Source organism: Molossus molossus, unplaced genomic scaffold (genome assembly GCF_014108415.1).
Source record: "Molossus molossus isolate mMolMol1 unplaced genomic scaffold, mMolMol1.p scaffold_m16_p_12, whole genome shotgun sequence".
Classification (NCBI taxonomy): Eukaryota; Metazoa; Chordata; class Mammalia; order Chiroptera; family Molossidae; genus Molossus; species Molossus molossus.
The window spans coordinates 38,328,934-38,356,523 of NW_023425347.1; the positions used below are offsets into that span (position 1 = coordinate 38,328,934).

The 27,590-nt window shown below is 42.2% G+C and overlaps 1 protein-coding gene across 9 annotated transcripts in view; it reads left to right on the plus strand.

Annotated features, from left to right (window-relative positions):
* Window positions 1–27,590, plus strand: part of MCOLN2 (mucolipin 2) — a 56,033-nt gene that overhangs the window by 8,175 nt on the left and 20,268 nt on the right. For 7 of the 9 annotated variants that reach the window (XM_036255797.1, XM_036255803.1, XM_036255802.1 and 4 more), the window contains exons 2-7: window positions 9,151–9,310; window positions 12,243–12,416; window positions 14,339–14,492; window positions 22,071–22,155; window positions 22,250–22,346; window positions 23,981–24,080. In XM_036255797.1, the coding sequence (XP_036111690.1) occupies window positions 9,151–9,310; window positions 12,243–12,416; window positions 14,339–14,492; window positions 22,071–22,155; window positions 22,250–22,346; window positions 23,981–24,080 (770 nt within the window). Of the gene's footprint in view, window positions 1–35; window positions 119–9,150; window positions 9,311–11,889; window positions 11,933–12,242; window positions 12,417–14,338; window positions 14,493–22,070; window positions 22,156–22,249; window positions 22,347–23,980; window positions 24,081–27,590 lie in introns of those variants that run through there. The other 2 variants (XM_036255798.1, XM_036255804.1) reach the window with 2 other exon arrangements.

The following is a 27,590-nucleotide window of genomic DNA, read 5'->3' on the forward strand; positions in this document are numbered from 1 at the left end:
TTCTTGGTGCATGGGTCGGCGTTCAGCCACTGAGCCACACCAGCCGGGCTCACCTGAGGAGCGTTTTGAAAGCCCAGATGTCCAGGTTGCACCCGTGCCAAGGCCAGAATCTCTGCAGGTGGGTGCTGGGCACCAGTATTTTAAAGCACCCCAGGTTTGAAAACAGTGGCACTAAGTTCCTGTCTAGTTCTGATACTGAATTATTCTGTCCTTCAGTATTAACATATTTCTTCCCCTCAACAAAATCAGGAAGAGGGGAGGAATGCAGATGGGGCGGGCGGCGGGCAGTGCCTGTCACAGGAAGTCTCAAAATTTACCTTCCAGGCTCCTTTCACAGGAAGACATTGAAAGATACTACCCACAAAAATGAGGAAGCAAAGAGAGAGTGGAGATGGGATCCAGGAAATGTGGAACTTGTCTTAGGAAGGAGGTGAAGGGCCTTCCCAAACTGATGGCCCTGAGCAGGGATCAGACAGTAACCAGTCATGTTGGAGCAGGAGAACGAGGGCTCCAGGAATGAAGTCCCTGGGGGAAGAAAGGAGACGGGGTTTCCCCAACTTGTGTGAACGGATTGCAGGGAGCTGGCAGACTCAGCCAGACTTCGGTGATAGTCCTGGATGACGTAGAAAACTAAGCAAATGGGGAAAAAAGCAATTAATTAAAAAAAAATTTATTTTACAGAAAGACTATAAAACCATGAAGAATATGAATAGTCTTCAATTATGAAAAGTATTTGCATGTTTGCTTCATAAATTATATGTTAATTTATCTAAAATTTTAATTAAAACTTTACTGGGAAGATGAGTGGGGAGGTAGAACGGGTGGTGATGGTGGGGCTAGGTATAAGAGCTAAATCCATATTTTTCAGAGGAGGGTATAAATTGATAATATCTCAAAGAGGAAAAATAGTAGAATAGTATTATTTAGAAATATTAAAGTAAATAACAGAGGGGAAAAAAAGGTAGTTGTTTCTAAGGGGCAGAAATTGGGGGTAGAAATTATGTCCACAATTAAGTTTGAGGGAAAATGACAGAGGGCAAGCAGGTGGGGCCAGAGGATACATAGCCACACAGGTGTCAGCTCCTGGTTTGGGGTCCTGGAAGCTGGTGGTGCCATGCACTGTGCTGCGGACACAGGAAGAAGGAGTGGTTCATCCTGCCTTCCCTGCTCCATCCTCTGGCTGGGAAGAGCTGGTTGTGAATTAGAAAGAACATCCTACTCTAGTGTCTCTACATCCATCTAGGCTACCTAAGCAGGTGTGATAGGAAAAGGATGCCTGCCAAGGTTATTTTCTATTTATTTGTTGGAGCAGGGGGAGCAAACATCACTTTCTCCCGAGCTCATGAGTTTATAATATCAGCTGCTGTAACAATAGGACAACTACATCTAAGGTGTGGTGGGAGCTTGAAACACCAGCGAGATAGTCCCAAATATTTTCGATAATTTATCCACATCAGTTAAAAGAACATCCACCCTCTCTGAATGTTCATTTATTTATATATTGTGTACAGCACTCTATATACTATAAAACAAGAAAAGTGAGTATTTTAAGGAATGAGATAGTTAAGGAGAGTAAAATGAATTGCTAAATGCAGTGACTTTCTGATATTGTTATGGCTTCCTAGTATCATTGGTTAATATGTTAGCGCAAAATATACACTTAGGGCTAGCTTCATCATTTAACAGTAGCAGATTCAGCCTGTATTTTAAATAGTTTTCTTGATAATTCTGTTTCCTACCTCCCCCCCCCCCCCCCACGCACACACACAACTTATTTTCAGATCAGGTTCACTTTTCATCTTTTTTTTTTTTTTAAGACAGGAAGTTTGTATTAGGAAAGTGATAATTTTCCCATTTTTTCAATGTTAATTTAGGCTTGTATCAGTTTTAGGATGAGTCTAATTTTTTTGTGTGTGTGTGTGGTAATCTTTATGCCCCTTGCCCATTTCTATGAGGGTTAACTAAAGTGGAATAATATACCTTTAAAAAAATGCTTAAATGGACCCACATAAATCCTAAGAGGTGGGGATATGCTAAAAACAGTAAGAGAACCCCCGTCAACCTCCTACAGGAGGAGCACACACTCTTCCCCAGGATGCCTTGCACATCTAAGTGAAACACAGGCACCTGGCATTCTGACCAGTGAGGGCATCTTAGGTGTAGTATATAATAATTCATGTATTAAAACTTGTAAATCTTAACTTCTCTTTGCTAGGTAGATACAGTTAGAAGCCCTAGCCCTTCTCACTTAGCAGCAAATGGTCTTGCATATCCCTTAGATGCCTGCACCCCACTTTGAAGACTGTGACAGTGCAAAACAAACTTTCATATCTCTTTTTGAGGTCAAGGATCATGCAAGCTGAAAAGCACAGCACCTGGGGTGGTTAGCGTATTTGCTGAGCAGATTGTGCCATTGGGGACAAGGTGCCTTCTCTGAAACTGATGTGTGCATTTTTGTAGGGCCAGACCAAGAGTCTCCACGAGTTCTCATAGGGGTTCATGACCCCAGCGAGGTTAGGAATTACTGGTAACTCGTTTTGCTTTTTTCAAAATCTCAAGCCTCCATAGATCTTTCAGTCATTGGTTTGATAAAACTGGAATTGTCTTTGGTCATGTGATAGCCTTAAAATTAGCGGACATCACACAGTTCTGATTATTTGGAGAGAGGAGGGGTTTTCTTAATGACCCATGGTAGTTTGATACTTCCCACCTGACTTCTCATCACAGCACCAGTCTCAGGCTTTTTAAAACTAAATCCTGTTTGTTCAATTTTTAATTTTTTGAGGTAACACCATATTGTTTTCCATAGTGGCTGCACCAGTCTGCATTCCCACCAGCAGTGTACTAGAGTCCCCTTTTCTCCACACCCTCGCCAACACTTGTTGCTTGATGTTTTGTTGATGGCGGCCATTCTGACAGGTGTGAGGTGATACCTCATTGTTGTTTTAATTTGCATCTCTCTGATGATTAGTGATGTTGAGCATTTCTTCATATGTCTCTTAGCTATTTGTAAGTCCTGTTTGGAGAGGTGTCTATTTAGTTCCTCTGCCCATTTTTTAATTGGATTCTTTGTCTTCCTTTTGTTGAGTTGTATGAGCACTCTATATATTTGGAAATTAACCCCTTATCTGATCTATCATTGGCAATGATACTCTCCCATACAGTGGGTTGCCTTTCCATTTTGATGATTGTATCTTTGGCTGTGCAAAAGCTTTTGAGTTTGATGTAGTCCCATGTGTTCATTTTCTCCTTTGTTTCTGTTTCCTTAGGTGATGTGTCAGTGAAAATTCTGCTGTGTAGGATGTCTGAAATTGTGTTGCCTATATTTTATTGTAGGGATTTTATGGATTCATGAGTCACATTTAAGTCTTTTATCCATTTTGAGTTCATTGTCGTGTATGGTGTAAGTTGATGGTCTAGTTTCATTTTTTTGCATGTAGCTGTCCAATTTTCCCAACACCATTTATTAAAGAAGCTGTCTTTACTTCACTGTATGCTCTTGCCACCTTTGTCAAATATTAATTGAGCATATTGTCTTGGGTCCATTTTTGGTTCTCTATTCTGTTCCACTGGTCTATATGCCTGTTCTTGTGCCAGTACCAGGCTGTTTTGATAACAGTGGCTTTGTAGTATAACCTGAAATCTGGTAATGTGATCCCTCCAACTTTGTTCTTCTTTTTCAAGATTGCTGTGGCTATTTGAGGTCTTTTTTGATTCCATATGAACTTTTGAGGTATTTGTTCTAGTTCTGTGAAGTATGTCGTTGGTATTTTGATGGGGATTGCATTGAATCAGGGAGGGAGGCGTAGGAGGGAATCAGTGGGGGGAGGGGGAAACGTCTGTAACAAAAATAAATTAATTAATTAAAAAAACTAAATCCTGTTTACTTTTCTATTCAAGCATCTCTAGCTTTCATGTAGGCCACTGTGAGGGTGACTTTTCATTCTATTCCACATCTTGTTTTTATGCTTACAAATACTGTGCTTTCTTCCTTTGGTCTTTAATGGTGCCATTTATTAAGCTTATACAAATCCAGATCATTCATTTCCTATAGTTTAGTGGAACAAACAATTCATGAGTCATGGTTGTTCTTATTTATCCTATGCAATTTCATTTGCCTGACTGCCCTGCAATTCATGGGTCACCATAATACAGATCTTCACTGATTTCTGTTCCTTAACTGGTTTTATGGTGTAGTCACTTCCACTTCCCCTGAGTTGTGTTACAAGTGAGCATCTCTCTGTCCTTTTCTAAACTCGTTGGTAATTTCCATCATGTGGGATGCAAGTTGCAGTATTTCTCCTCCTGACTTAGTTCTGGTTTATGAAGTTGTAATTACAGCTTTCAAGGCTCCGGTACTCAGCACTCGAGGGTGTTGGAGAAGTAGGGGTCCAAGGCAGGAATGTTTTAGTCCTATGATATTGTCCTGTCTCTCTTGTGTTTTAGTAAATTTTCTTCTTTTCTCTTTGCACTATTTTTTTTTACCATTGTAGTTTTGTTACAGGAATAAGATGTCTGTCTGCTTGTGTGTGTGTGTGTGTGTGTGAGTGTGCATGCATGCGCTTGTGTTTTGTGTTTGTGTTTAATACCCTTCACCTACCCGGGAAATAAGGTGAATCTACAAATTGGGAAGGGGGAGCAAGAAAGAGCCCTCAGAAAAGAAAGATTAGAAAGCTTATACATTTACATGTTCCCTGACATACTAGAATTTTCAACCCAAAATATCATTACCTTTTCTTCCAAACTTTGGATGTTATTTCTACACTTACATTAAATTTATTTTTTTAAAAAACAAACAGAAATCAAAACAGCAGTCTTATCGTGTAACTTCATATTCATATAAACTAAGTTTTTCTTGTATTCCTATCACCCGTTGACCACACTTGACCGGCACTAGTCTGTACTTCACCCAGTGGCTCCTGTACACAGAAGGGGAATGCTTTTCATGGTAGTTTTTCCCGTTTTCTAACTCACCACGGTGCTAGAAGCATTGTAGCAGCTCTGTTAATGCCCAAGTGAAAGACTTCTGGAAGGATACAGTCATGTAAATAATTTAACAGATCCATGTTCTCGGGGACCTGAGAGTTCATGTTGGAGGAGCCACAGTGAAGATGCCACCTTGTTCTCGGACATCCTCCCTCGATGCTCCTCATCAAGTGTCCTCATAGCACTTACCGCTCCGTGGATGATGACTGTTCTGATGGCCTTTCCCTTGGCTCTCTGAACCCTTCTCCCAGAGTCAGGACTCTGCTTCCACAATGCTCTTCCCACTATGGCGCAGCATTCCCTGAGCTGTTTGCTGGCTTGTGGCTGTGCACTCACAAGGCTGTGTCTTCCCCTGGACACCGGGCATGTGAAGTGCAGGGAACCTGTTCAGCTTTGTGTCCCTAGCCCCCAGCACGGTCGCCCAGCACAGTAAATGCTGAGTAAGTTGGTAGATCGAATCAAGAGGTCATTAGAACAGGTGCAGGGCAAACACATTTCAAGAGTCTTCTCATTCTTTTGAAATGAGACTCATTATGCTAAATTATACTTCATTTCTGAAAGTTCCTTTGTTTTTCCCAAGCTTGTCTTATAGGTATTGTACTGCATTTGTCTTTCGATGAGGGAAGCGGGATTGTTTTCTAACCTGCGTCTGAGTCCGATATACTTGGTCCTGTTTCTAAGTTGACTGTTTCTTGTTACTTGGTTTCCTCGCGAGCTTGGTTGTGTTTTACTACTGGTAAATGTGTTTAACACATGATCTGTTAGAGCACCCCAAGTCCTAGGGTGAACCTCTGGAGAGGCCCCCTGTTTGCGGGAGGTGGAGGGCAATCCCAGGCTGCGCCCCCGGACAAGGCAAGCTCACGGTTTGACGTTCTCTGGCTCACCTAGGCCTGAGGCTCAAAGGGCTGGGTTTTGGCCCTCATTTCTCAGGATAGGCCTATATTTTTAATTTCCTTTTTTGCTCTTTGATTTGAAACTACTCTGGCTTTCTCTACAGTACTCTACATTTTGGGGGGCAGCCGGTTTGGGTGCTGGTTATTTTTCTGAGGGGCTAGCTCTTTGGAGCCTGTCTAAATTTGAGGGGGCTCTCCTTTTATACATTGGGTGGGCTTTGGGCATTAAGTCTTGGCTCCCTTATTCCCCTTTCCTGGGGCCACAGCAGAAGCCCAAGTGTGCAGGGATGGCTGTGGGCTCCTACTTCACCAGGACCGCTCAAGACAGGCCTGGGAGTTCTTTGCTCTCTTTAATTTTTTAGAAACATCTTTTTTATAAGTGTTGTTTTTTCCATTGAAGTATATTTGACATATAATATTATATACAATTAAGATGCACAACATGTTGACTTGATTAATTTATATATTGTAATGTGATTGCCATTGTAGCCACAGTTAGCTCCTCTATCACGTCCCATAATTATCATTTCTATTTTGTGCTGAGAATAATTAAGATCTAGTCACTTGGCAATAATACAGTATTGTTGTCTGCATTCTCTATACTGTGCATGAGATCCCCAGGACTTGTGCACTTTTAACTCTTCGGTCTTTTACAATTTGTCAATCAATTTTGATCAAAAACTGCGAAGAACAAAAGCTTTATTTGGTGGTGGTGGGGGGGGGGGGCTTTTTTTTTTTTTTTTTTTTAAGGAATTGCAATCCAGGATACACAGATTTGAAATCCAATTGTGTTCTGAGGGGAAAGAAGAAAACATAGTTTATAAAGACAAGAAAGGGGGAGCTTCTAAAGGAGTTATACACGTTGAAAGAGCTGTGATTGGAGCTCACAGGAAGACTTATTTATACTGTACATGATTACTTGCTTATGTGCTTTGTTAGGTGAAATATTTCTTTCTTAATAGAAAGTTCAGGGAATCAGTCTGTTCTAAGAACTGTATCAGGAGGTAGCCATTTGGTGTAGCCAAGTTCAAGAGTTCAGTTTCACCTGAGGTGAGGTCTATTAGCTCAACTTCCTGGAGCCTCCCAGCTTCACTCTGAACTGTTCTCAGGACATTATCAACTTCATTTTGCTAGTTTTTGTTTCTTTTTGTTTTTAACAAGGTACTTCTTCCACCTCCCCCTTAAAAGATACATTTTATCTAGCATTTTTTTCTCTTTTCCTTCCTCCCCTTTCCTTCCTTTTTTCCTTCCTTCCTTCCTTCCTTCCTTCCTTCCTTCCTTCCTTCCTTCCTTTTCTTCCTTTGAAGCAGAAAACTTCTGAATAGCCTACTAATTCTGGAGATAGGAGGTCTAAAACTCTATCTAAAAATAGAAAATCAGTAATAAAAAATAAATTAAAAAATAAAAATAGAAAATTATGAACAACTGTATATAAGTCTTAACAAGGTCTTAAAATAGCCTTTCCCTTTTGGGCTTCTTTAAAACTTGTTAGTCAAGGTAGATAACAGAGTTCATAAGTCAGTATAAAAATATGTCATTTAGACATTTCAGGTGAAAAGATCCCCAAGAAGGATCCCCAATTATAAGAAGATCCCAAGAAATGAGTAGCTTGACTGGCTGAACTGAATAGAATTTATTTATTAAATTTGCTATCCAGACTCTTCATGTTGTAAGAAGCAGAAATCTAATTCAAACTGGCTCAAACACCAACGGGTATTTATTAGCTCAGATCGGAAGTCTTGGAGGATGGCTTTAGGCACAGCTGGATCCAGGAGCTTAAACCCTGTTGTTGGTCTAGTGTCCTGTTGTCTGTTCTTCTGTGTTAGCGCCACTCTCTGGCGAGCCCTCCTATGATGGTGAGGTGGCTTCTAGGAACTTCAGACTCACAAGCTATGCTTTATGTCTCTGATCTCCAAACTTTGTTGATTATGTACCCAACATAAAAGTTAAGTATATAGCCCTGGCCAGTTTGGCTCAGCGGTTGGAGCATCGGCCTGCGGTACAGAGAGACCCCAGTTTGGTTCCCGCTAAGGGCATGTACCTCGATTGCAGTTTGTCCCCGGCCCTGGTTGGTTGTGCGGGTGGCAGCCACTCGATGTGTCCCTTCACGTCGATGTTTCTCTCTCTCTCTCTCTTCCTCTCTCTCCCCCCTGCTCTATCTGAACAAAAAAAATTGGAAAAATGTCCTCGAGTGAGGATAAAGAAAAAAAAAGTTAAGTATATATCCCTAATGTGTGTATATTTATTTATAAGTTATAGACTACCATATACCACTGTTATTTTATACTTTATGTTATATTAATTGTAGATAGAGTTCAGTTTCTTTGTTTTGCACACCCCTCTCTGGGGACTACTTAGTGGAAAGACCACATCTCTTCCTTCAGTTGTAATCACAGTCCTGTGACCACATCTCATTGGTTCTTTGTGGCCTAGCTTGAGTCATATGTGTACTACTGAGTCCTTGAAATAGTAAAAGCAAATTTTACTAATGTAAGGTGACACTGATATCTGACTAGGCATGAACACAGAGATGCTATTTTAACTTTTTAAAGATATTTATATTTTAGGATCTCATAATCACTGATATATTACCAATAAAGGAGAACATAATCCTTCATTCAGTACAAAGTGATGGAACAAAGATTCTCTATTTCTATAACAATTTATTTTTATTAGTCTGTACCAAATTTCTGTGACTTCCCATTCAAAGTACATGGAAGCATCCCATCTAGTTCAGTGGCAGGTGAGTGCTGTAGGTTAAAATGTAGGAATTGATGAGCCTTGCAAATAAAATTTTATTCTCATATATTTTTAAATGTTTGTATTGCTTTGAGAGAGAGAGAGGAAGAAAGAGGGAGAGAGAGAGAGAGAGAGAGAGAGAGAAATATCAGAGAGAAACATCAATTGGCTGCCTCCTGCACGCCCCCTACTGGGGATCGAGCCTGCAACCGGGGCATGTGCTCTGACTGGGAATCCAACCGGTGACCTCTTGGTGCATAGGATGATGCTGAATCCTCAGAGCCACACTGGCCAGGGCTAGTCTTATAATTTTTGAAAGTGGCCATTTGGGATAAGACAAACAGCTGTGTGGAAAAGCAAATGATAGAGGGTCCTGAATAATTTTCAGATTCCTAAAGTGAAGACAGGTTCACTCGTTGCAGAGGGAGTTTTATTTGTAAGAATGGGTAAAGCATGTGAACAGAAAGTATTATTTAGAGCTTTCTGATGACCAGGCTGTGCTGTGTATTTAAAAATTGATCTTCTGTGGCAGCAATGCAATGGCTCATCTTGATTCTGATGTGAAAGAAGAAAGTCTGAGGGAAGACCTGAAGTTTTACTTCATGAACCCTTGTGAGAAGTACCGAGCCAGACACCAGATTCCATGGAAACTGGGTCTGCAGATTTTGAAGATACTCATGGTCACCACACAGGTAATTTATATTATGAGTTCATTTGGTGTATTCCTTACCCCAAGATGAAACTGTATTTATGTGTTCTGCCACTTGACTTTTGTTCTGGAAAGAACACACTCAAGTTCATAAAACTGTACAATTATGTTGACTCTGGAGGGTGGAGCTGGAATTTGAGCCCCAGCAATCTGGCTCTGAAGTCCACACCCTTCTTCTCATATTGTTTCTCTTCCAAATATAGGTCCTCAGAGTGTGCAGTCTAGGAAGACAGAGAAGTTAACTGGGCTATTTCAGTCTTCATCTTAGGCCTACCTTTCTTATCCACCTACATACCAGTCCATTCAATGCTAATGTCAGATTAATCTTTCCTAGAATGCCTTCATGGGGCTGCTCTCCTACTCAGAAACTTTTGTAGAACACTACTTCCCACAGAAGAAACTCGTGACTCTGCAGCCTGGTACTCACAGGTTTCCACAGTCCCCTTCAACTTGCCTTCCCAACAGGTTTTCATCCCCAATCCCAGCCAGCTGGCCTCACCCAGCGATTCCTGCTCTGTTTGTTCCTCCACGTCTAGAGGGATTCTTTTTCCTGCCTTACCTCGCAGGCACGGTTTGATGTCCATCTCCCCCACCACCTTGCCTGACATGATTTCCTTAGTACACGAGGACCCCTGGGAATATTTTACATATTCACTTAGAATATTTCTGGGGATTGTGCAGGTGTACCCTGTCTCCCCTAACAAAATTCAGGAGGGCAATGAAACTTTTGTTCACCTATGGGATCATTCTAATAAGGTTTACTACTTGGGTGACATCTAACCGGAGCAGATTTCTTGAATACATTTCCTTCCTTCAAATCCTATTTTCCTTCCTCCTCTTTTTCAGTCTCATTTAGCACCCCCCTCAATTCTAATGGGGTGGGTGGCATTTTATCAGGATTGATGAGAACGAACCTTTTTTTTAGACATTCCTACTCTCCATTCGGCAGTGATTTATAATCTGAGAGAGTTGTCTACATTCTTTTGCTAGCTCTCCTCTTTCCCTCCCATATTCTTTTATGTTGTTAGAGTGGTGTCTTGTTCTCACTTGGTACAGAATATTTTCTCCTACACTGATTGATTTCATAATCAGGTCTTAAATTTAAAATCTTTGCCAGACTGCACTTAATTGTGTAATTACTTTGGTCTTATATTCTCAGAAAATCTTAAGATTTAGTTACTGGGGTTAAGATGCATTTTTCTGTCAACCCCTCTTTAAAAATAAACTTATTTGGCCAATCCTACCATCTCTTACCCTTGCTCTGTAGGGAGAGTTTGATTCTTCCATAGCAGGAAGGGGGCCTCACAGTCTCCCCTTCAGGGTTCTTCTCCTCTACTGAGGGATGCTTTGCAAATCCCAGCCCTGATTCTAGGCTATACAGGTGGACCTCGGCTAGTTCTATGAACAATAGAATGGAGGAACTGTTTTGTTCCTGATGCCAGATGGGGGTCACACCTCCAGTTCTCTCATTCCCAAAGCATTAAGTTTAAATAAGGTGGTGGTTTAAAATATCAGCAAACTGTATGCCACATTTTTGGTCAAGTTATCCGTCCACCCCCCTTCAGATATTTTTGCATGTGTTTTGTTTGTTTGTTTGTTTTAGCTTAACTTGAGCATGGGTGGAATGGGTCTCCTATCACTGCTTCTAGAGTTAAGTTGGCAATATTTGTTTGGGAGATTGTGTAAACAAGTGGTCAGGAGAATGAACAGGTGAATCAGTGTGTGTATGTACATGAGAGTGTGTGTGCGAAAGTGTGTGAGCGAGAGTGTGTGAGAGAGTGATTGAGAAAGAGGTTGCTTGTGTGTGTAGCTGTGTGTATAATTCCCGGGTTTTTTGGGTTAACCTTTAGTGTTTTCCAATTTCCCCCACTTATTGGCTTACAAGAAGAAAACTCTGGGGCAGAAAGAATACTTTTACTCCTAAGGAAGAGAGCCCCTGGTGCCTAACCTTGTGCTAGGATACAGTGTAAGAGAGAATACGTAGGAGTTTTATCAGGGAAGGTAGGCATTTGATGACAATGAATGGGTTTGACGTCACAGAGGTGAAATGAGCCCTGCTATTCTTTCTTTCTTGCTTTCTTGCTTGCTTTCCTTCCTTCCTTCCTTCCTTCCTTCCTTCCTTCCGTACGTGCCCTTAGCGGGAACCGAACCTGGGACTCTCTGGTCCGCAGGCCGACGCTCCAACCGCTGAGCCAAACTGGCCAGAGTGTCTTTCTGATGCTTTGATGCTGTAGATCTCAGAGAGGGAACTCTTAGGTATAACTCTTATAGAAGAGTTCTTGCAGAAGTGGAGTAATTGAATTCTTTTGACGACTATGTCCTCTTAGCAGGAGTAGGTATATGTAGGCCACTTTTCAAAAACATTCTTAAAGCCACATTCAAAACATAGTTGTGATTTTAAATAATAGTTATGATTTCTAAATGTTAAATCAATGAAACATGAACTATTGCTTTACTGAGTACACCAATTTTTAGAACAATTAATTTGAAATCCAAGTATAGGAAAGATGGAATCAGACTTAACTGATTTGAATTTCTTCTTTTTCTTCTTCTTCATTAAAGGCCAACAGACTTGTGTTCTCAAGGATGCTGGGAGAAACCAATGGTAAACATATAACATGAGGAAGAATTTGGCAAATACACACACACACACACACACACACACACACACACACACCCAGCAGGGCCTTTGGTCATTGAGAGTGATAATCTCTTCTAATTTTAAGCTATGGAAAATTGCTCTTGTAGCTTGATGAGTTTATCTTCTTTGAGACTTGTTTTTAAACATTGATGTGATCAGTAAAAACCAAATCAGGGAGATTTTTTTTTGGTGATGTTTATAAGTGAGGGCTGATGATGATAAGAGGCATTTAAATGGTAAAATTCACATATGCTTATTTGATTTTCTTTTCTAGCTTATTCGTTTTGGTTTAAGTAACCAGCTCGTGGTTGCTTTCAAGGAAGAAAACACGGTTGCTTTTAAGTACTTGTTTTTGAAAGGCTATTCCGGCACAGATGAGGACAACTACAGCTGCAGTGTATATAACCAAGAGGATGCCTATGAGAGCATATTTTATGCTGTTAATCAGGCAAGTGTTTGTTGTGAATGACCTATATTTTTAGGATATATGATACGTGGTCTTGTTGTCTTAGCCAAAAAAGAAAATTATGTATATGTATGTGTGTGTATGTATATATATATATATATATATATATATATATATTTTTTTTTTTTTTTTTTAATTAAAACTTGCATAGTCTGTCAAAAAATGTTTATTGCTTTTTCTGTAGCTGCATTTCCACACAATGGATTTGGTGTGTTGAAAGTTTTTTGTTAAGATTTACATTTTTTTATCCTCACCTGAGGACATTTTTCCATTTTTTGTTCAGATAGTAGGAGGGAGACAGAGGAAGAGAGAGAGAGAGAGAGAAACATGGACATGAAAGGGACATGTCAAGTGGCTGCCACCCGCACGACCCAACCAGGGCCGGGGACAAACTGCAACAGAGGCATATGCCCTCAGCGGGAACCAAACCCGGATCTCTCTGGACCGCAGGCCAACACTCTAACCACTGAGCCAAACCAGCCAGGGCAAGATTTACTTTTTTTATTTAGCCCTTCACACCAACTACTTTTGGGAGATTACCCCAGATCAAATGGCCAAGAGAAGATTTATAATCTTAAAAGGTTTGATGGATGAGATACCGAATTTGAGGTTCTAGGGAGTGGAATGTGATATAGTTGTATCTAGGCAGGTACTGAGAAACCAGATTGGTAGGCCCGAAGAAAGCATTTAGGAGAAACTGTTATTTTTATTCTTTCTCTCTCATTCATTCATTCATTCATTCAGTACCTGGCATGTACTAGGTACTCTTCTAGACACTGGGGATACAGCACAAACAAAAGACAAAACCCTGTTGTCCTTGTAGAACTTAATTTTAGAGGGAAGGGCCAGACAAATGAAAAGAACTGAAATGTATAGTATTGAACGCTGGCTCCCTGAAAACACCACCAAAAACGCACGTTGATGATAAAAGCTGAATATTGCTTACAGCAGTGAGGGAGGTGCTCTCTTCACTGTTCTCAGTCGTGCCCTGGGTGAAGGGGGGTGTCCAGACATCGATTCTGAAGTCTGACGTAAGGACAGAAAGGTGGGGTCTTTCAGTGTGGGGGAGCTTGATTAGAACTGGGTGAAGATCATGATATAATTGTTTAGGGCCGGTGGACACAGCCAGGTGAGGGTTGGGAGGTGATTTCAAGGAGTCTTGGGGTTATTAGACTAAATCTTCAAATTGACTATTTAAATGCATTTTGGGGATGCTCCTGAAACAGACAATACAGTTATTTGCAACATTTATGTTCCTGGGCGAACATTTCCTGGAATAATAAAGTCATATTAATGAACACGGGGCTGGTAAAGTCCTGTTCGTGCAGATAGGCAAATGGTGAGGCCGTGTTAATGTAAGTGACAGTGAGCCAGTGTAGGTCATGCTCATGTGGCTGTGGGGTGTGCAAGGCTTGGGATGTCAGTGGTCTGTCAGAAAGTGATAACTGCTGCGGAAGAAGCTGCGGAGGAGATTGGGAGAGGCTGCAGGTGCCTGTGAGCTGGCGATAGAAGTTTGCGTTTATTGTTGCACAGGACGAAGGCCTCACTGAGGTGGGAATGTTGAGTCAAGACCTGAAGCAATGGACCTGGCAGATAGAACACCTGGTGTTCTAGGTAGAGGTTCAGTGGTTTGCTGTTAGGTCAGAAACGTGGCAGGACCTGAGCTTGGGCTGAGGGAGGTGCGAGGTCTGTCACACGGTCACTTTAGCTTTGAATTCTCTGAGGTGGAGTGTTTCTGCCCCACCTGAGAAAATGACCTTCTGGTATTTTACGTTGGGGAGTTCTACTGAGGGATATGATACAAAACAATAAAAAAAAAATAGGCAAAATGTATTTCATATGCTATAACTTCTGACGAAGCTCGTGAAAGCTCATAAGTGTTTTTATTTAACTATTTTTACTAGTATCATCGTCTAAAGAACATATCCCTGGGGACCGTAGGTTATGGAGAAAATGAAGAGAATAAAATTGGCTTAAAAGTCTGTAAGCAGCATTACAAGAAAGGGGCCATGTTTCCTTTGAAAGAGACACTGAATATTTACAGTGACATTGAAACAGGTAATGGGTCACTTTATTATATACTTATCATCTTCTGTGGTAAGAGCCAAAATGCCCTCCCGTGCTGGCAAGTGGAACAACTTGAAATTTGCATTTGTGGCTGGTAACCTATTTGAAGCTCTTGCTGTAACATTTGCCTGAAAGGGGCTTTGGCTCAGGAAACTGCAGTCTATGGTAATAGGCCGGAGAAATTTGTGGATCTCTTAGGTGCAACTCAAGGTTGGCTTTGGGGTAAATGCCCAGGTGTTTCCTGTTTGTTTAGATTTTTCTCTCCGCCTTGGGGGACAATGAGGCTTTTTGAAAAAAAAAAAAAAAAATGAGTCTGTATTTATTAAATGAAATAATGTGTGTTAAAATGCTTTGTACTCTTGTTTTTATTACTTGCAAAATATATTAATGATCTTCAAAGGCAAATTGTGATTAGCAGCTCATTTCCTTCTTTAGGCTGTTGTTTGGCCAAAAGTTAATATCTAAACAAGCAGAATTGTTTTGTGCCATTCTGTTAAGAATGTAAAAGAATGCTTTATGTAATTGCAAAATATTTCACATAAGGCTCTGGGGGTTTTGTCATTGATTCAGCAAACCTCTGGCGCACACCTACCCTGCCTCAGGCACTCACTGTTTATGTAGTAGTTATGTGCTGCAGAACTATTCCAACAATGACAGACTGCGTACACCATGGTGGTCCCATAAGATTATAATGAAGGTGGAAATTCCTATTGCCTAGTGACATCATAGTGCAATGCATGACCCAAGTACTAACCATTATGCTACAATTGCCTGCAGTATTCAGTGCAGTAACATGATACAGACTAGGAGCTGTAGGAGAACAGAATTTGTCACCCCAAAATATGTCTGTTTGGCAAAAGGATTTTCAGGCTGGTTAATTTAAGAAATAGCAAACATGGAAAAAGAAGCTCTAGAAACCAAGTAGAACTTACCCCTTGTAAAAGACATTTGCATTTGTAAGGGACACATGCATTTGTAAGGGTGCCCCCCCCCCCAAGCTGTGCCAGCAAGAGGGGGATAAACTTGTCTCTAGAGACTCTTTTTTTTTAATCCTCACCGGAGGACATTTTTTCTATTTATCTTCAGATAGAGTGGGAGGGAGGGAGAGAGAGAGCGAAACATTGATATATAAGAGAGACACATCCACTGGTTGCCTCCTGCAGGATCCCGACCAGGGCAGGGATGAACTGCAACCGAGGTACATGCCCTTGACTGGAATCTAAACCTGTGACTCTTTGGTCTGCGGACTGATGCTCTATCCTAACCGCTGAGCCAAACTGACCAGGGCTTGTCTCTAGAGACTCTTATCGATGCAGAAGACAAAGATTTAAATCTGTTTAACAACTTTACCTTTGCTTACTGTGCTTTCCCTGGTAACCTCCCATAAGTGACTCTCCCCACTCCCAACATCTTCTTTGGTCTTCAGCTGAAGATGGTATTTAAGGAAGTGGCTTCAGTTTTCCTGGGTTTCTGTAGAGAGCAGGTATACATGTTATTAAACTTCTGTTTGTTTTTCTCTTGTTAATCTGTCTTTTATTACAGGGATGACTCAACCAAGAACCCAGAAGGGTAGAGGGAAGCTTATTTTTCCTCTCCTACAGAACAATGGGCTACACCAATTAGCCTGGGTGTGTGGTGGGCTATACCATGTAGGCTGGTGTAAGTGCACTCTGTGACGTTCACACAGCGATGAAATCATGTAACATCACATTTCTCAGAATGTAACCCCGTAGATCTGTGCATGACTGCACTGGGGTTACAAAGATTAATCAGTCACAGCTCCTCAACTAGATAACGGTTCAGGAGCAGTTTAAATATGGAGTGGTTTTATTAAAAGGAGGGCACCACACCATTCACTTGGCTCTGTTGCCTATGATCTGATTTTAAGGTGTCTTGGCCGTACCATAGAATATCCCCATAAGGCACAGAGGTTCTGATTCCATTTGCACGGGCTGCCTGTTTAGACTCTGCATGAATCAGTGTGTCCTGTGCTCCTGACTCTGCAAGAAGCATCTCCTAAGCCAGCACCATCGGGGCCCCAGGTTGCTTTCAGAGATCATCTCCGTGTCAGTGGCTGGTTCAGTGGCCTGCGACCTTGAAAGGTGGCTTGTCTGATTGCCCCGCAGGCTTTTGCTCTCCTGAGATCTACTGGGTAGTCAGGGGCTAATGGGCTGGTGCGGAATCTTTTTCCTGAGGCTGTCGGCTCTGCTGCTCCCTGTGGGAGGTGTTCCTGTCACTGTGGGAGGAGCACCGGAAGCTTGTGCGGTGACCCTCTGCTTCACGTAAGCCACAGGCCACTGGTTCTCCTAGAAATGTGTGACTCGGTTGCAGGCATCATGCAACTCTTTTCCAGTGATTCCTACAATTGTTTTCCTCTATTGATTTTTCTTGAAAAACTGGTGAAAGAAATCTGGCCAAAGTCAGTGTCGGTGGCCAGGTAGGGCAGGCGTGCGGGGAAGCAGAGTCCCCCCTGACCACTGCGCAGCGGCTCTCGTTCATTTCCTTTCTGTCAGAATAGGCAATACTTTTACCCAAGTGGCGAGAAGTTGATTATTCATTTGACTTTAAGAGAGACTACATAAGCCCTGGCCAGTTTGGCCCAGCAGTTAGAGCATCGGCCTGCGGTCCAGAGAGACCCGGGTTCAGTTCCCGCTGGGGGCATGTAGCTCGGTTACAGTTTGTCCCCGGCCCTGGTTGGGTCGTGTGGGTGGCAGCCACTCGATGTGTCCCTTTCACGTCGATGTTTCTCTCTCTCTCTCTCCCTCCCGCTCTAGCTGATCAAATAATGTAAAAATGTCCTCGGGTGAGGATAAAAAAAAAAAGAGAGACTATTTAAGTAAGTTAATTGCATTCTTTAGCTTATTGAATATAACTTGTCAAAGAAAATTGTTTTGATGTATCTATTCAAAAGGTATAAAGACAATGGGGAAAGGGGGGGAGGCATCTATAATGCTTTCAACAATATAGATAAATTAAAAAAAAAAAAAAAGAAAAAACTGTATAAAGAATAGTTTTAAAGACTAGATACAGGATTCTAAGCCTTTCTTTTCTTGGACACAGTGGAGGAAGCCTGCAGGTGCTATAAATAGGATTTGAGTTTGATTTCAGTGGTGTGGCCTTGTAGTCTAAGTAGGTCACCTGGACGCTCTTTAGATGACCTGTTCTTGAATTTTCATTTCTTTCCTATTAAGAGAACCGTCTGTCAGTGGGCTAAACACAGATCTCCGGCACGCCTCTTGCCTCTGTAGGGTAATATTTAGTTACACGCTGGTGCAGTTTGGGTTAAGATTTCCTTTCATCTGTGCTGTGGGCCCATCCCTCCATTCCCGCCACTAGACCTGCGGCTTCACAGTTCAGCCTTACTTGGGGAAGTTATAAATCCTGTTTTAAAATTTTTTTTACATTTCGATAGCTATCATTCTAATGTAATGTTTCATTTTCTGTAACGTGGATCTTAAATTTCTTATGTGAGGAATGTGAGGAATTACGACCATTTCATCACCTGCCCAGCTTTTCAGAGAACACATGTAATCTACCCTCCATTTGCTATTTCATTTGCCAGAGTATCGGTTCTGTACATGAGGTTCATTTGAGTGATGAGTCTGCTACTCTAACGCCAGTTTGTTCTGTCTGAGGCTTGATGATTTTACGTAGGTCTTTTGCCATCCTCTGAAAACGTCTCAGTCTTAGGTTTTGCTGCCACCGGGTTCTTGGTGGTCTCCTGAGCAATGACTCTAGCGTGAGGTCAGCCAGACTTTGGATCTGAATGTGTGTTTGGTAAAGTGTGCTCCTGAAACCACAACAACACTCGACTAACCAAATAGGCTTTTACACGGCAAATTTAACATGGAGTACGAAATTACCTAATAAATGCTGTCATAATTCTCTAACTCTGAGATGCCATCCATTTTTTAAAAGACTCATCTGTTCTAGAGGTTTTTAAAAGTGAAAAGACAAACATCGTAGAATGAAGGAAATGCAGGAGAAAAGGGCCTAGCACAGTATCTGGCACATAGATTTTGAACACGTTACTTCTTTCAGAATATAGGGGCTTTAATTTAGTTTAAATTAAATGTTTTGATTTTCTTTTTTTATGTCACCTTCGAATAAGAATGTGAGAGGTGGAAGGACCTTAAATACCTTCAGTTGGCCTTCATTTCGCAGTTGAGGAAACTGGAACTCAGTCAAGCTGGGTGACTAATTCAAGGTCGTCGTAATGATGTGGTGATGACAGGTCTTTGCTACTCCAAGCCCAGCAACGGGGACACCACCTGGTTGCTTGTAAAAAAAATGCCAAATCTCAGGCCCCACCCGAGAGCTGCTGAGTCCAGATCTGCATCCTAAGGAGATTCCCTGAGTGAGTCACACGCACACTGAACTTCGGAGGCACTGGTCAGAGCTCTCCGGCTGAGGACCTTTGGCTTTGAACAGATCCCTCCTTGACTGAAGACACCACTGTCCGCGCTGGAGTGCCTCCTGTGCCCAGCCTAGCGACCTCTGTCCCTCAGCGTCCCTTACACCTGCTGTTAAGGGGCTTGCCTCTCCCTTCTTTCTCATTTGGACGCTCTCTTCCATCACCAGGCTCTTCCATAGCTGTGCCCTGAGGCCCGGCAGCTGATGCTTCCTGGAGGAGCTCTCCACAGCAGAACACGCCCATCCTCAAAGCTCTGGGCACAGCTTCCCTCCACTTTCATTCACCCTCGTGTTACATACATTCACACACACACACACACACACACACACACCCCAGAGGTAAGGTCACAGTCAGAGGCCTCACCCCAGCACCGTTCAGGTTCTGAGAAGTCATGCCCCTTCTCTCTCACCTAAATTTACATTTCTGAGCTGAACTGTCCCCCTGAGCTCCAGATTCGTGTATCCCATTGGCTACTTGACAGCCCCACTGTGGCCCTACCAGGGATTTCAAACATGCTGTGTCCAAAACAACATTCCGAACCTCCCCCATTCCCTACCCCTGGCCCAGCCCGTGTGTTAGTCTTCCCCATCTCAGAAAACGACACTGGTATCTTCATATCATGCTATAACGTCACAGAGGCTCAAGCCCCAACCTCGAACTTGTTGATTACTCCATTTCCGTTGTCCCTGCCGTAGTCCACGCACCGTCATCTCTCGTTCAGACTGTTCTCCCCGTTTCTAGTTTTGACTCTTCTGCTCCCTGACCTGCCCCATCACAATCAGAAAGATATTACGTGAATCAGGTCATGTCCCTCCCGGTTTAAGAAACATGAGTGGCTTCCCATTCCATTAGGAATAAAACTCACAAGTCCCTACAGGAGCTGGCTACCCGCCCGCCTCTCCAAAGGCCCCCATACCTGTTCCCATTTCCCTGTCCTAACATCATTGTTTTGTTGAACAAGCCAAGCTCTTTTGCCATGGAGACACGCTTGCTTTTGTTCTACCCAGAGCACTGCCCCTGGATCCACACCCCGCGGGTTCTCTTTCCTCCCTCAGGTGTCCATGCAACACCCTCAGCACCTCAGAGCCCTTCTCTAGCCAGTCTCCCGAGGTAGGGCCACGCCCCGCGGGCATTCTCCATCCCTTTGCCGTCTTCACAGTTCATCCCACACAGAAATCACCATGGGTGTCTTTTCACTCTTGGTTTATCGTCCCCACTAGAATGTGAGCTCCGCATTCTGTCTTGTTCATTGCTTTACCTTCAGTGTCGAGTCCAGAGGCTGGCCCATAAAAGCTTTCAACAAATACTTACTGAGCAAATGAGTGAGTTGGGTAGGGAACCTGGGTCTCTTCTGAAATAGGTGCTCAGAGGTCAGCCTCATCAGTGTAGAGTAAAGAGCTCAGGCTCTGGAACTGAACACATGTGGATTTAAATTCTGGTCTGCCGTCAGCTAGCTGTGTGACCTTGAGGAGGTCCCTTGACCTCTCTGTGCTTTGGTTTGTCCATCTGTAAAATTCCAACAATAGTACCTATCTCACAAGGTTGCTTTGGGGATTAAACAGGATGAGGATTAAGAGAACATATAAAGCCCCTAGCACAGTACCGGGCACAGTGTAGTCCCTGATATATTGTGCTATTTTCGTCATCACCCGTCTTTTCCTGTGGAGAACAAGTTTCTTTTGATTAACTGCTCTCTCCATTTTAATCAAGATCCAGTCAAGAAAGGTAACGACAAATTGTTTCTTGACACTAATAGTCTATTTGCCAAAAACAGGGAGGCACCCCCTCCGACAGCAGCCTTTCTTAAATATTGTGCCTGTTGAGTTGTCTGTTCAGCTCATGTCCTTGTTTTTCGCCCAGGAAAACTAATTTTCACAAAATGTAAGTATGTCCTATATTGGGACATATTTTGGGTGTCAGCCATGTGCGAAGCAATGGTTTAACCACACAACATAGCATGCTCTTGTTCACAAAGATCTTACACTCTAGTTGAGGGGAGAGATAAGCAAATAGAGAATTACAATTGTGGGAGAAGACTCTTAAAGAATTAGCCATGGAGTCTACCAAGGTTCTGGAACACCTACGGAGAACCAGCTCCGGGAGTTTGCATTTTCAAGGCAGCCGCAGCCCGAGTAAGAGTGAGTCAGCTCGGCAACATTACACCCGTCCTGTCTGGGAGGGCGCTGTGACCTTGAAAGGCAGTGACCAGCCCGGGACCTCCGCGGGTCCCTGCCAAGGCGTTGGGCCCCACAGTGATGAGATGAATTTTTATGTGAGGCACTTGGACTCACTTTTATAGTTATACAGCTCATCATTTGTTTTTATTCGAATACAACCTAAGTTCCTTTCCTTTCTCTTTATTTTTGATTTTGAAAAAAAATGTCAGATGACACGGAAAGGTTGCAAAATAGCACAAAGATGTCCTTGCATACCTTTCACCTAGATTTCCCAGATGCAAACGTTTTACCACATTTGCTTTATCATTCTTCCCATGCTTAAATATTGCTCCTGAAGTGCATGAGGATAAGAGGCTGACCTGATGTCTTCACCTGCAAATACTCCAGTGTGTTTCCCAAGCGCGACCTCCCACGTTCTCACTGCACAGAACTCCAATGCACAACGAAGCATTGGGGCAGCACTGTGATCTGCAAACCCCTTTCCCGTCTCGTCCACTGTACTCATGTTCTCCAGAGCAAAAGTCCCCTCCCACCTCAGCCTCCTTGGTTCAGGACCACATATTGAGTTTAGGTGTCATGCCTCTTCAACCTGGAGCAGAATAGTTTCTTGGTTTGTTGTTACTTTTTTTTTTTTTTAATGACCTTGACATTTTTAAAGAGTAAAATACCCTTCACTTTGGGTTTTTCTATTTCTTGATGACCAGATTGGGGTTATGCATTTGGTGGGCATACCACACGAGCAGTCCATTATTTCAGGAGGTAGGGGATGTCTCTTTACCTCATGACTGGTGATGTTAACTTTGGTCACTTGGGCAGGATGCTGCCATCTGCCCGCTTCTCCGCTGTAAAGTCACAGGTCTTCCTGCATCATTCATGAGTGTTTTGTGGGGAGGTACTTTGGAAGTGTCCTGCTTCTCCTCACACGGGTTTCAGCGTCTGATTTCTGCCTGAAACAATTGTTGTTCTTCACTGGTCTAGACTGTATTTACTTAGACCTCCGGGCCCTCTCCAGGAACTCTGAGGACTGGAAGAACTCGTCCTTCTTCACACTGGAGTTTTATAGGTAAATACGTTTTTAAGACTCTTTTCCCAGGAGACAGGGATGAGGAAAGGAGAGCAAGACTGATAATTTATACCATATACCATTTTTTATTCAGGCTCTTACAAGTCAAAATCTCCTTTCGCCTCAAAGGCATTGACCTACAGACGATTCTTTCCCGAGAGCTACCAGACTGTTACGTCTTTCAGAATACGGCAAGTGTCTATTTACCAAGCGACTTTCTGTTATGTTTCTCTCCTCCTTCTGTAGACGTACAGTGTAAAACACACCAGCCTCTAAATGTGTTAGATGTACTTGTGTTCAGAACCGTTAAATGACACTATAGCAGTGTTGATCCAGAGACCATTACTTCTGAAAATAAAGAAAAGCCCTTTCCAACTTCTTAAAAACAAAATTTCTGCGTTGAAGAGAAGCTTTCAAAATTGGCTTTGACCCCTTACTCTTCTAATACATTTGTTAAAAGTTGATGATGAGTGTTTTAAGTGTCTATAATTTTTTTCCCACTTTCAAAGGAAAGTCTTTGCAAATATAGCAAATGCTTTCAAACCTCTGTGCAGCCCTGGCCGGCTTGGCTCAGCAGTTAGAGCGTCGGCCTGTGGTCCAGAGAGACCCGGGTTTGGTTCCCGCTAAGGACACGTACCTCGGTTGCAGTTTGTCCCCAGCCCTGGTTGGTTGTGAGGGTGGCGACCACTCGATGTGTCCCTTTCACGTCGATGTTTCTCTCTCTCTCTCTTCCACTCTATCTGAACAAGAATATAGAAAAATGTCCTCGGGTGAGGATAAAAAAAAAACACAAAAAACCCTCTGTGCAGACACTGCCCCCTTGATATGAAGGCCATTCTGCAGGCGATCAGTTGTGGCTTCTTTTATTTCGGGAGGAGACGTGTGCAGTAGAAGAGACTGTTCAGTTTTGTGGGGAGAGTAGTCAGTCTTCTCACTTCCATGGAATTTCCTTCCTTCCTTCCTTCCTTCCTTCCTTCCTTCCTTCCTTCCTTCCTTCCTTCCTTCCTTCCTCTCTCTTCTCCTCCCTCCCTCCTTCTTTCTTCCCTCCTTCATATTTATGGAAGAGCAAAACTGGATGTTGAGCTGAAAGGTGTATGCACTTGTCTTCTAGCAACTCAGAAGAGGGCTTTCTCCAACAATCAGTAAATGCTAATGAGTCCCTGCTGTGTACCAGACACCGCCACGCTTACAGGTGCAGCGGAAGCGTACAGCTTAGTGGAAGACATAGAAAAACAAGGGAACAAAGAAATGAGTAATTAACTGTGACTTGTGGTGAGGAAGAATGCGATTAGCTGCTGTGGAGTGACCTACACATTATGTGGCGAAATTAAGAAAATTCATGGTCCAAGAACTTGAGAGCTGACAGTGTAGCTGATCTATGAGTAAATCCACAAGCATTGGGTATCTCTGAACACAAGCCACATTCTTACATATCTAGGAGATAAGCAGAAAAATAATCTCCAACCTAGTAAAAACCTAGAATTTCACGCCCAAAGGAATAAATCGAAGCAAATGCTTTTAAATTCCATTCAGTATAATCAGCGAGGTCTCTGTGTTCTCATCAAAAACTGGTCAATCTCGTGTTTGTTCCTGGGACAAGCTGAGATTTTGCTTTGGGATTTCTCTGACCCTGCTTGTGGATTTAGAACAACTTCATAATTCAGCCTTTGGACCATCTTTTTTCATTAATGTAAGTTGTAAAGGGATCATGTGACGAGGACATCTTCATCAGTGCAGTTTTTGGATCAGCCTGCTGTTCGGATGCCATTAAAATTTTAAGTTGTACTTCCTGCTCTCCATCTAAAAGTTGTTTTTCTGTTTCCAGATCACCTTCGACAACAAAGCTCACAGTGGCAAAATCAAAATCTATTTTGACAGTGATGCTAACATCGAAGAATGTAAAGGATTAAACATATCTGGATCTGGTACGTATGTTACATGCTTGCCCATTGGGTGACTTTTCACATTTTTGGGGGGGATTCAAGTGTCAACATGGTTGACTTGGATGGTGATAGGAAGACAGGGCTCCGGAAAACCACATCCTGAGCATTAGATTCTGTAAAGCACAGCCCAAAGCTTTGCATTTTTGTTCAATTCCGCAAATATTGATTATACACCTCTTAGGAGAGGCAGCATGCCCAGTGGTTAGGGGTACAGCCTTGGCAGCCAGACTGCCTGGATTTGGGTTTGGGTTCTGTGTCCTATGCCTGTGATCTTGGACAAATTATTTAACCTCTCTGTGTCTCAGTATCTTTCTCTTCAAAATGAGAGCAATAATAATGCTTACCTTCCAGCGTGTTGCGTATTCAATGAGTTAGAATTTAAGCAAAGCACTGAGAACAAGAGTTGGTACCTAGTAATTGCTGGGCACTGGAAAAGAAAGAAAACGCCTTAGTGAGGGAGACGGACATGCTTTTAACATCTCTAACGTGTCATGGACAGCAATAAGTGGTGGAGGAACAAAAGGCATGAGGGTGAAGAAAGTATAGGTTGATTTCAACTGGGGCAGAGTGAGAAATAAAATCTAGCCATGGTTTTTGGAGAAGGTGTGCTTTGATCTGAGCCTTTGACAATGCAGAGAGATCAAGGCCTTCAGAGCCCAGAGAGCAGCCTGTACAAACACTGGGTCATTTACTCAGTCATGACTCAGAAAACACCTCTTGATCCATAGTTTAAATTGGGCTACATGGAGCCTGGTCTCCCTGAGGGTTCAGAATGATGTTAATGATGGATGGTCAGTCTATTTTAATTCATAAGTTTTGTTTAACTAATTTTGCTATTGACCAGATTAAGAATTATAAAATTAAGAAAATGAAATGTAAAATACCCATGGTTCCTAAGTAGGTTAGATTAGTTTAAAACTAGATTCAACTTGTGGCCTGTTACTTCAATTATATGCCCTGGTGATTTTGAAGGTTTGGTTTCAAAATTCCAGTAACTGACTTAAGCTTCTGATTACAATATATAGTTTTAGTTTCTGTTCAAATGTGGTTACTATTCCTCAGCAGATACTCTCTGTTTCACAGAAATGCATAGGTCAGACGCATATTTTCCAAGTCCAAGTATAGGTTGCAGTGATTTTAAGTGATAAAAGCTAACCTTTGTTGCATATGAAATATGGTTTGGAATAGTCATTATGACCAAATGAGTTCGTCAGTCAGACATATTGGCAGAACCTGGTTCCCTTCCTCCCCACAGGGCTCCTTACAACACCAGGGGGGTTTCCTGGCCTGTACTCAGAAGAAAGGAGGTCTGAACTTCTTTAGCTTTTTCTTATCTGAGAAGCTCTTTATAAGTTATTTGATTTCTAAATAGCTTTGCTGGGTGGAGTAATCTTGATTATAGGTCCCTGCTTTGAAAAATCAGCTGACAGTCTTATGGGAGCTCCGTTGTAGGTAACTAACTGCTTTTCTGTTGCTGTTTGTAAGATTCTCTCTTTGACTTTAATCTTTTGCATTTTAATTATGATTTTGGTGTTGGCCTCTTTGGGTTCATCCTGTTTGGGACTCTCTGCAGTTCCTGGACTTGTGTGTCTATTTCCTTCACCGATTTTCTGTCATTTTTTCAAATAGGTTTTCAATTTCTTGTTCTCTCTCTTCATCTTCCAAGAGCCCCATGATGTGAATGTTGGCACACTTGAAGTTATTCCAGAGACTCCTTACACTATCCTCTTTTATTTTTTTTTCTTTTTGCTGTTCTGATTGGGTATATTTTGCTTCCTTATACTACCGGTTGCTGTTTTGATTCTTGGCTTCATCTTCTCTACTGTTGATTCCCTGGAAATTATTCTTGATTTCAGTCAGTGTAGCCTTCATTTCTGACTTTTTAAAAATGCTTTCCATGTCCATTTTTATCACTACCAAATCAGTATTACATGAAATGTTAAGGGTCTTCTTGAAGAAGAGAAAACATAGACAAACATATGAACAATAAAATGCAAATAAATATATATTATCAACAATTGAATCTAAAAAGCAAAATAAATGAACAAGCAGAAGAGAAACAGACTCATAAATACAGAGAACATTTTGATGGTTGCCAAATGGGAGGGGATTGGGGAGTTGGGTGAAAAAGGTGAAGGGATTAAGAAATACAAATTGATAGTAACAGAATAGTCATGGGGGAGTAAAGTATAGTGCAGGAAATATAGCCAATAATATTCTAATAACTATGTGTGGTTCTAATAACATAGTTATTAGAATATTATGGGTATGAGATTTAGCAGGATGATCGCTTAGTAAGTTATATAATGTCTAATCTCGGGGGTATACACCTGAAACTAATATAATATTGTATGTCAACTGTAATTGAAAAATAAAGTGATTTAAAAAAGAAGAAAAGAGGTCTGGCGCCCTCCTGTGGTGGTGAGGAGAAACACTACTATTTTATAGGCTTCCAGCGCTGCAGCCTAAGAAACCAGATTCTGTCACTAGGAAAATATGAATTTAAAATAAAATGATGTGATGCTGTGAAAACCTCTAAAAACTGATTTAGAAATAAGCTTAGGAAATGGAACTCCCCTCTCCCCCACAGTCTGGTGGATTGATTGCCCTGGCTTTTGGGGAAGCGAAGAGACAGGAGGTGGGACAAAGGCAAGGGTAACATCTGGTGGGGTCCTTGTGCTATTTCCAAAAAGTCCTGAGTTCATTCACATCCGCATATTCACCCTGAGGCTTCTCTCTCCCTCTCTTCATTACCTGTGTCAGCTCAAGGCAGAATATGAGGGAATGTCTATTTTCCCATACAAACCAAATGTTGCTTCTTTTGACTTCTAATACCCATTCCCAGTGTGCCACCAACCTTCACTTTAACTTTATTTTATGAATGTAGTGACTTGGACATGAGGGGCTGGAAGAGGTGTTAGTAGGCAGGACCCCCCATTGATGGGCGATGTAATGGGTGTCCCTGGGAAAGGATGTTTATGAGTGGGGGAGCCCTGGGTTAGAGCCACACGCGGGCAGTGGTGGTATGTGGGGGGCTTGGCAGGGCCTCTGAAAGGACAGGGTGGTGTGAAGGACTTCCCTGACCAGGTTGGCAGAGGCGTCTCTCTGGACTAATGTTTTTCAAACCCAGTTTTGAGAAATGTTCCCACAGGGGTAACAGTTTCAGTAGAGTAAGAAAGCAATTAAAATGTTCATAAAATACTTTTTGTGGCACACCTAACTAGTCTTCCTAATGAATCAGATTAAAAACTGTACAATACCAGTTTCTCTGTTAGGAAGGATGACTTATCTTTCTAAATCTGGGCCTCAGTTTTCCCACTACAGGCAATCTTCTTTTTTTAATACTAGGATTAAAAAAAATTTTTTTTTCTTTATTAATTTGAGAGAGAGAGGAAGGGAGAGGGAGAGAAAGATGGAAACATCGGTGAGAACATCGATTGGCCGCCTCCTGCATGCCCCCCCACTGGGGATCAGGCCCACAACCTGGGCATG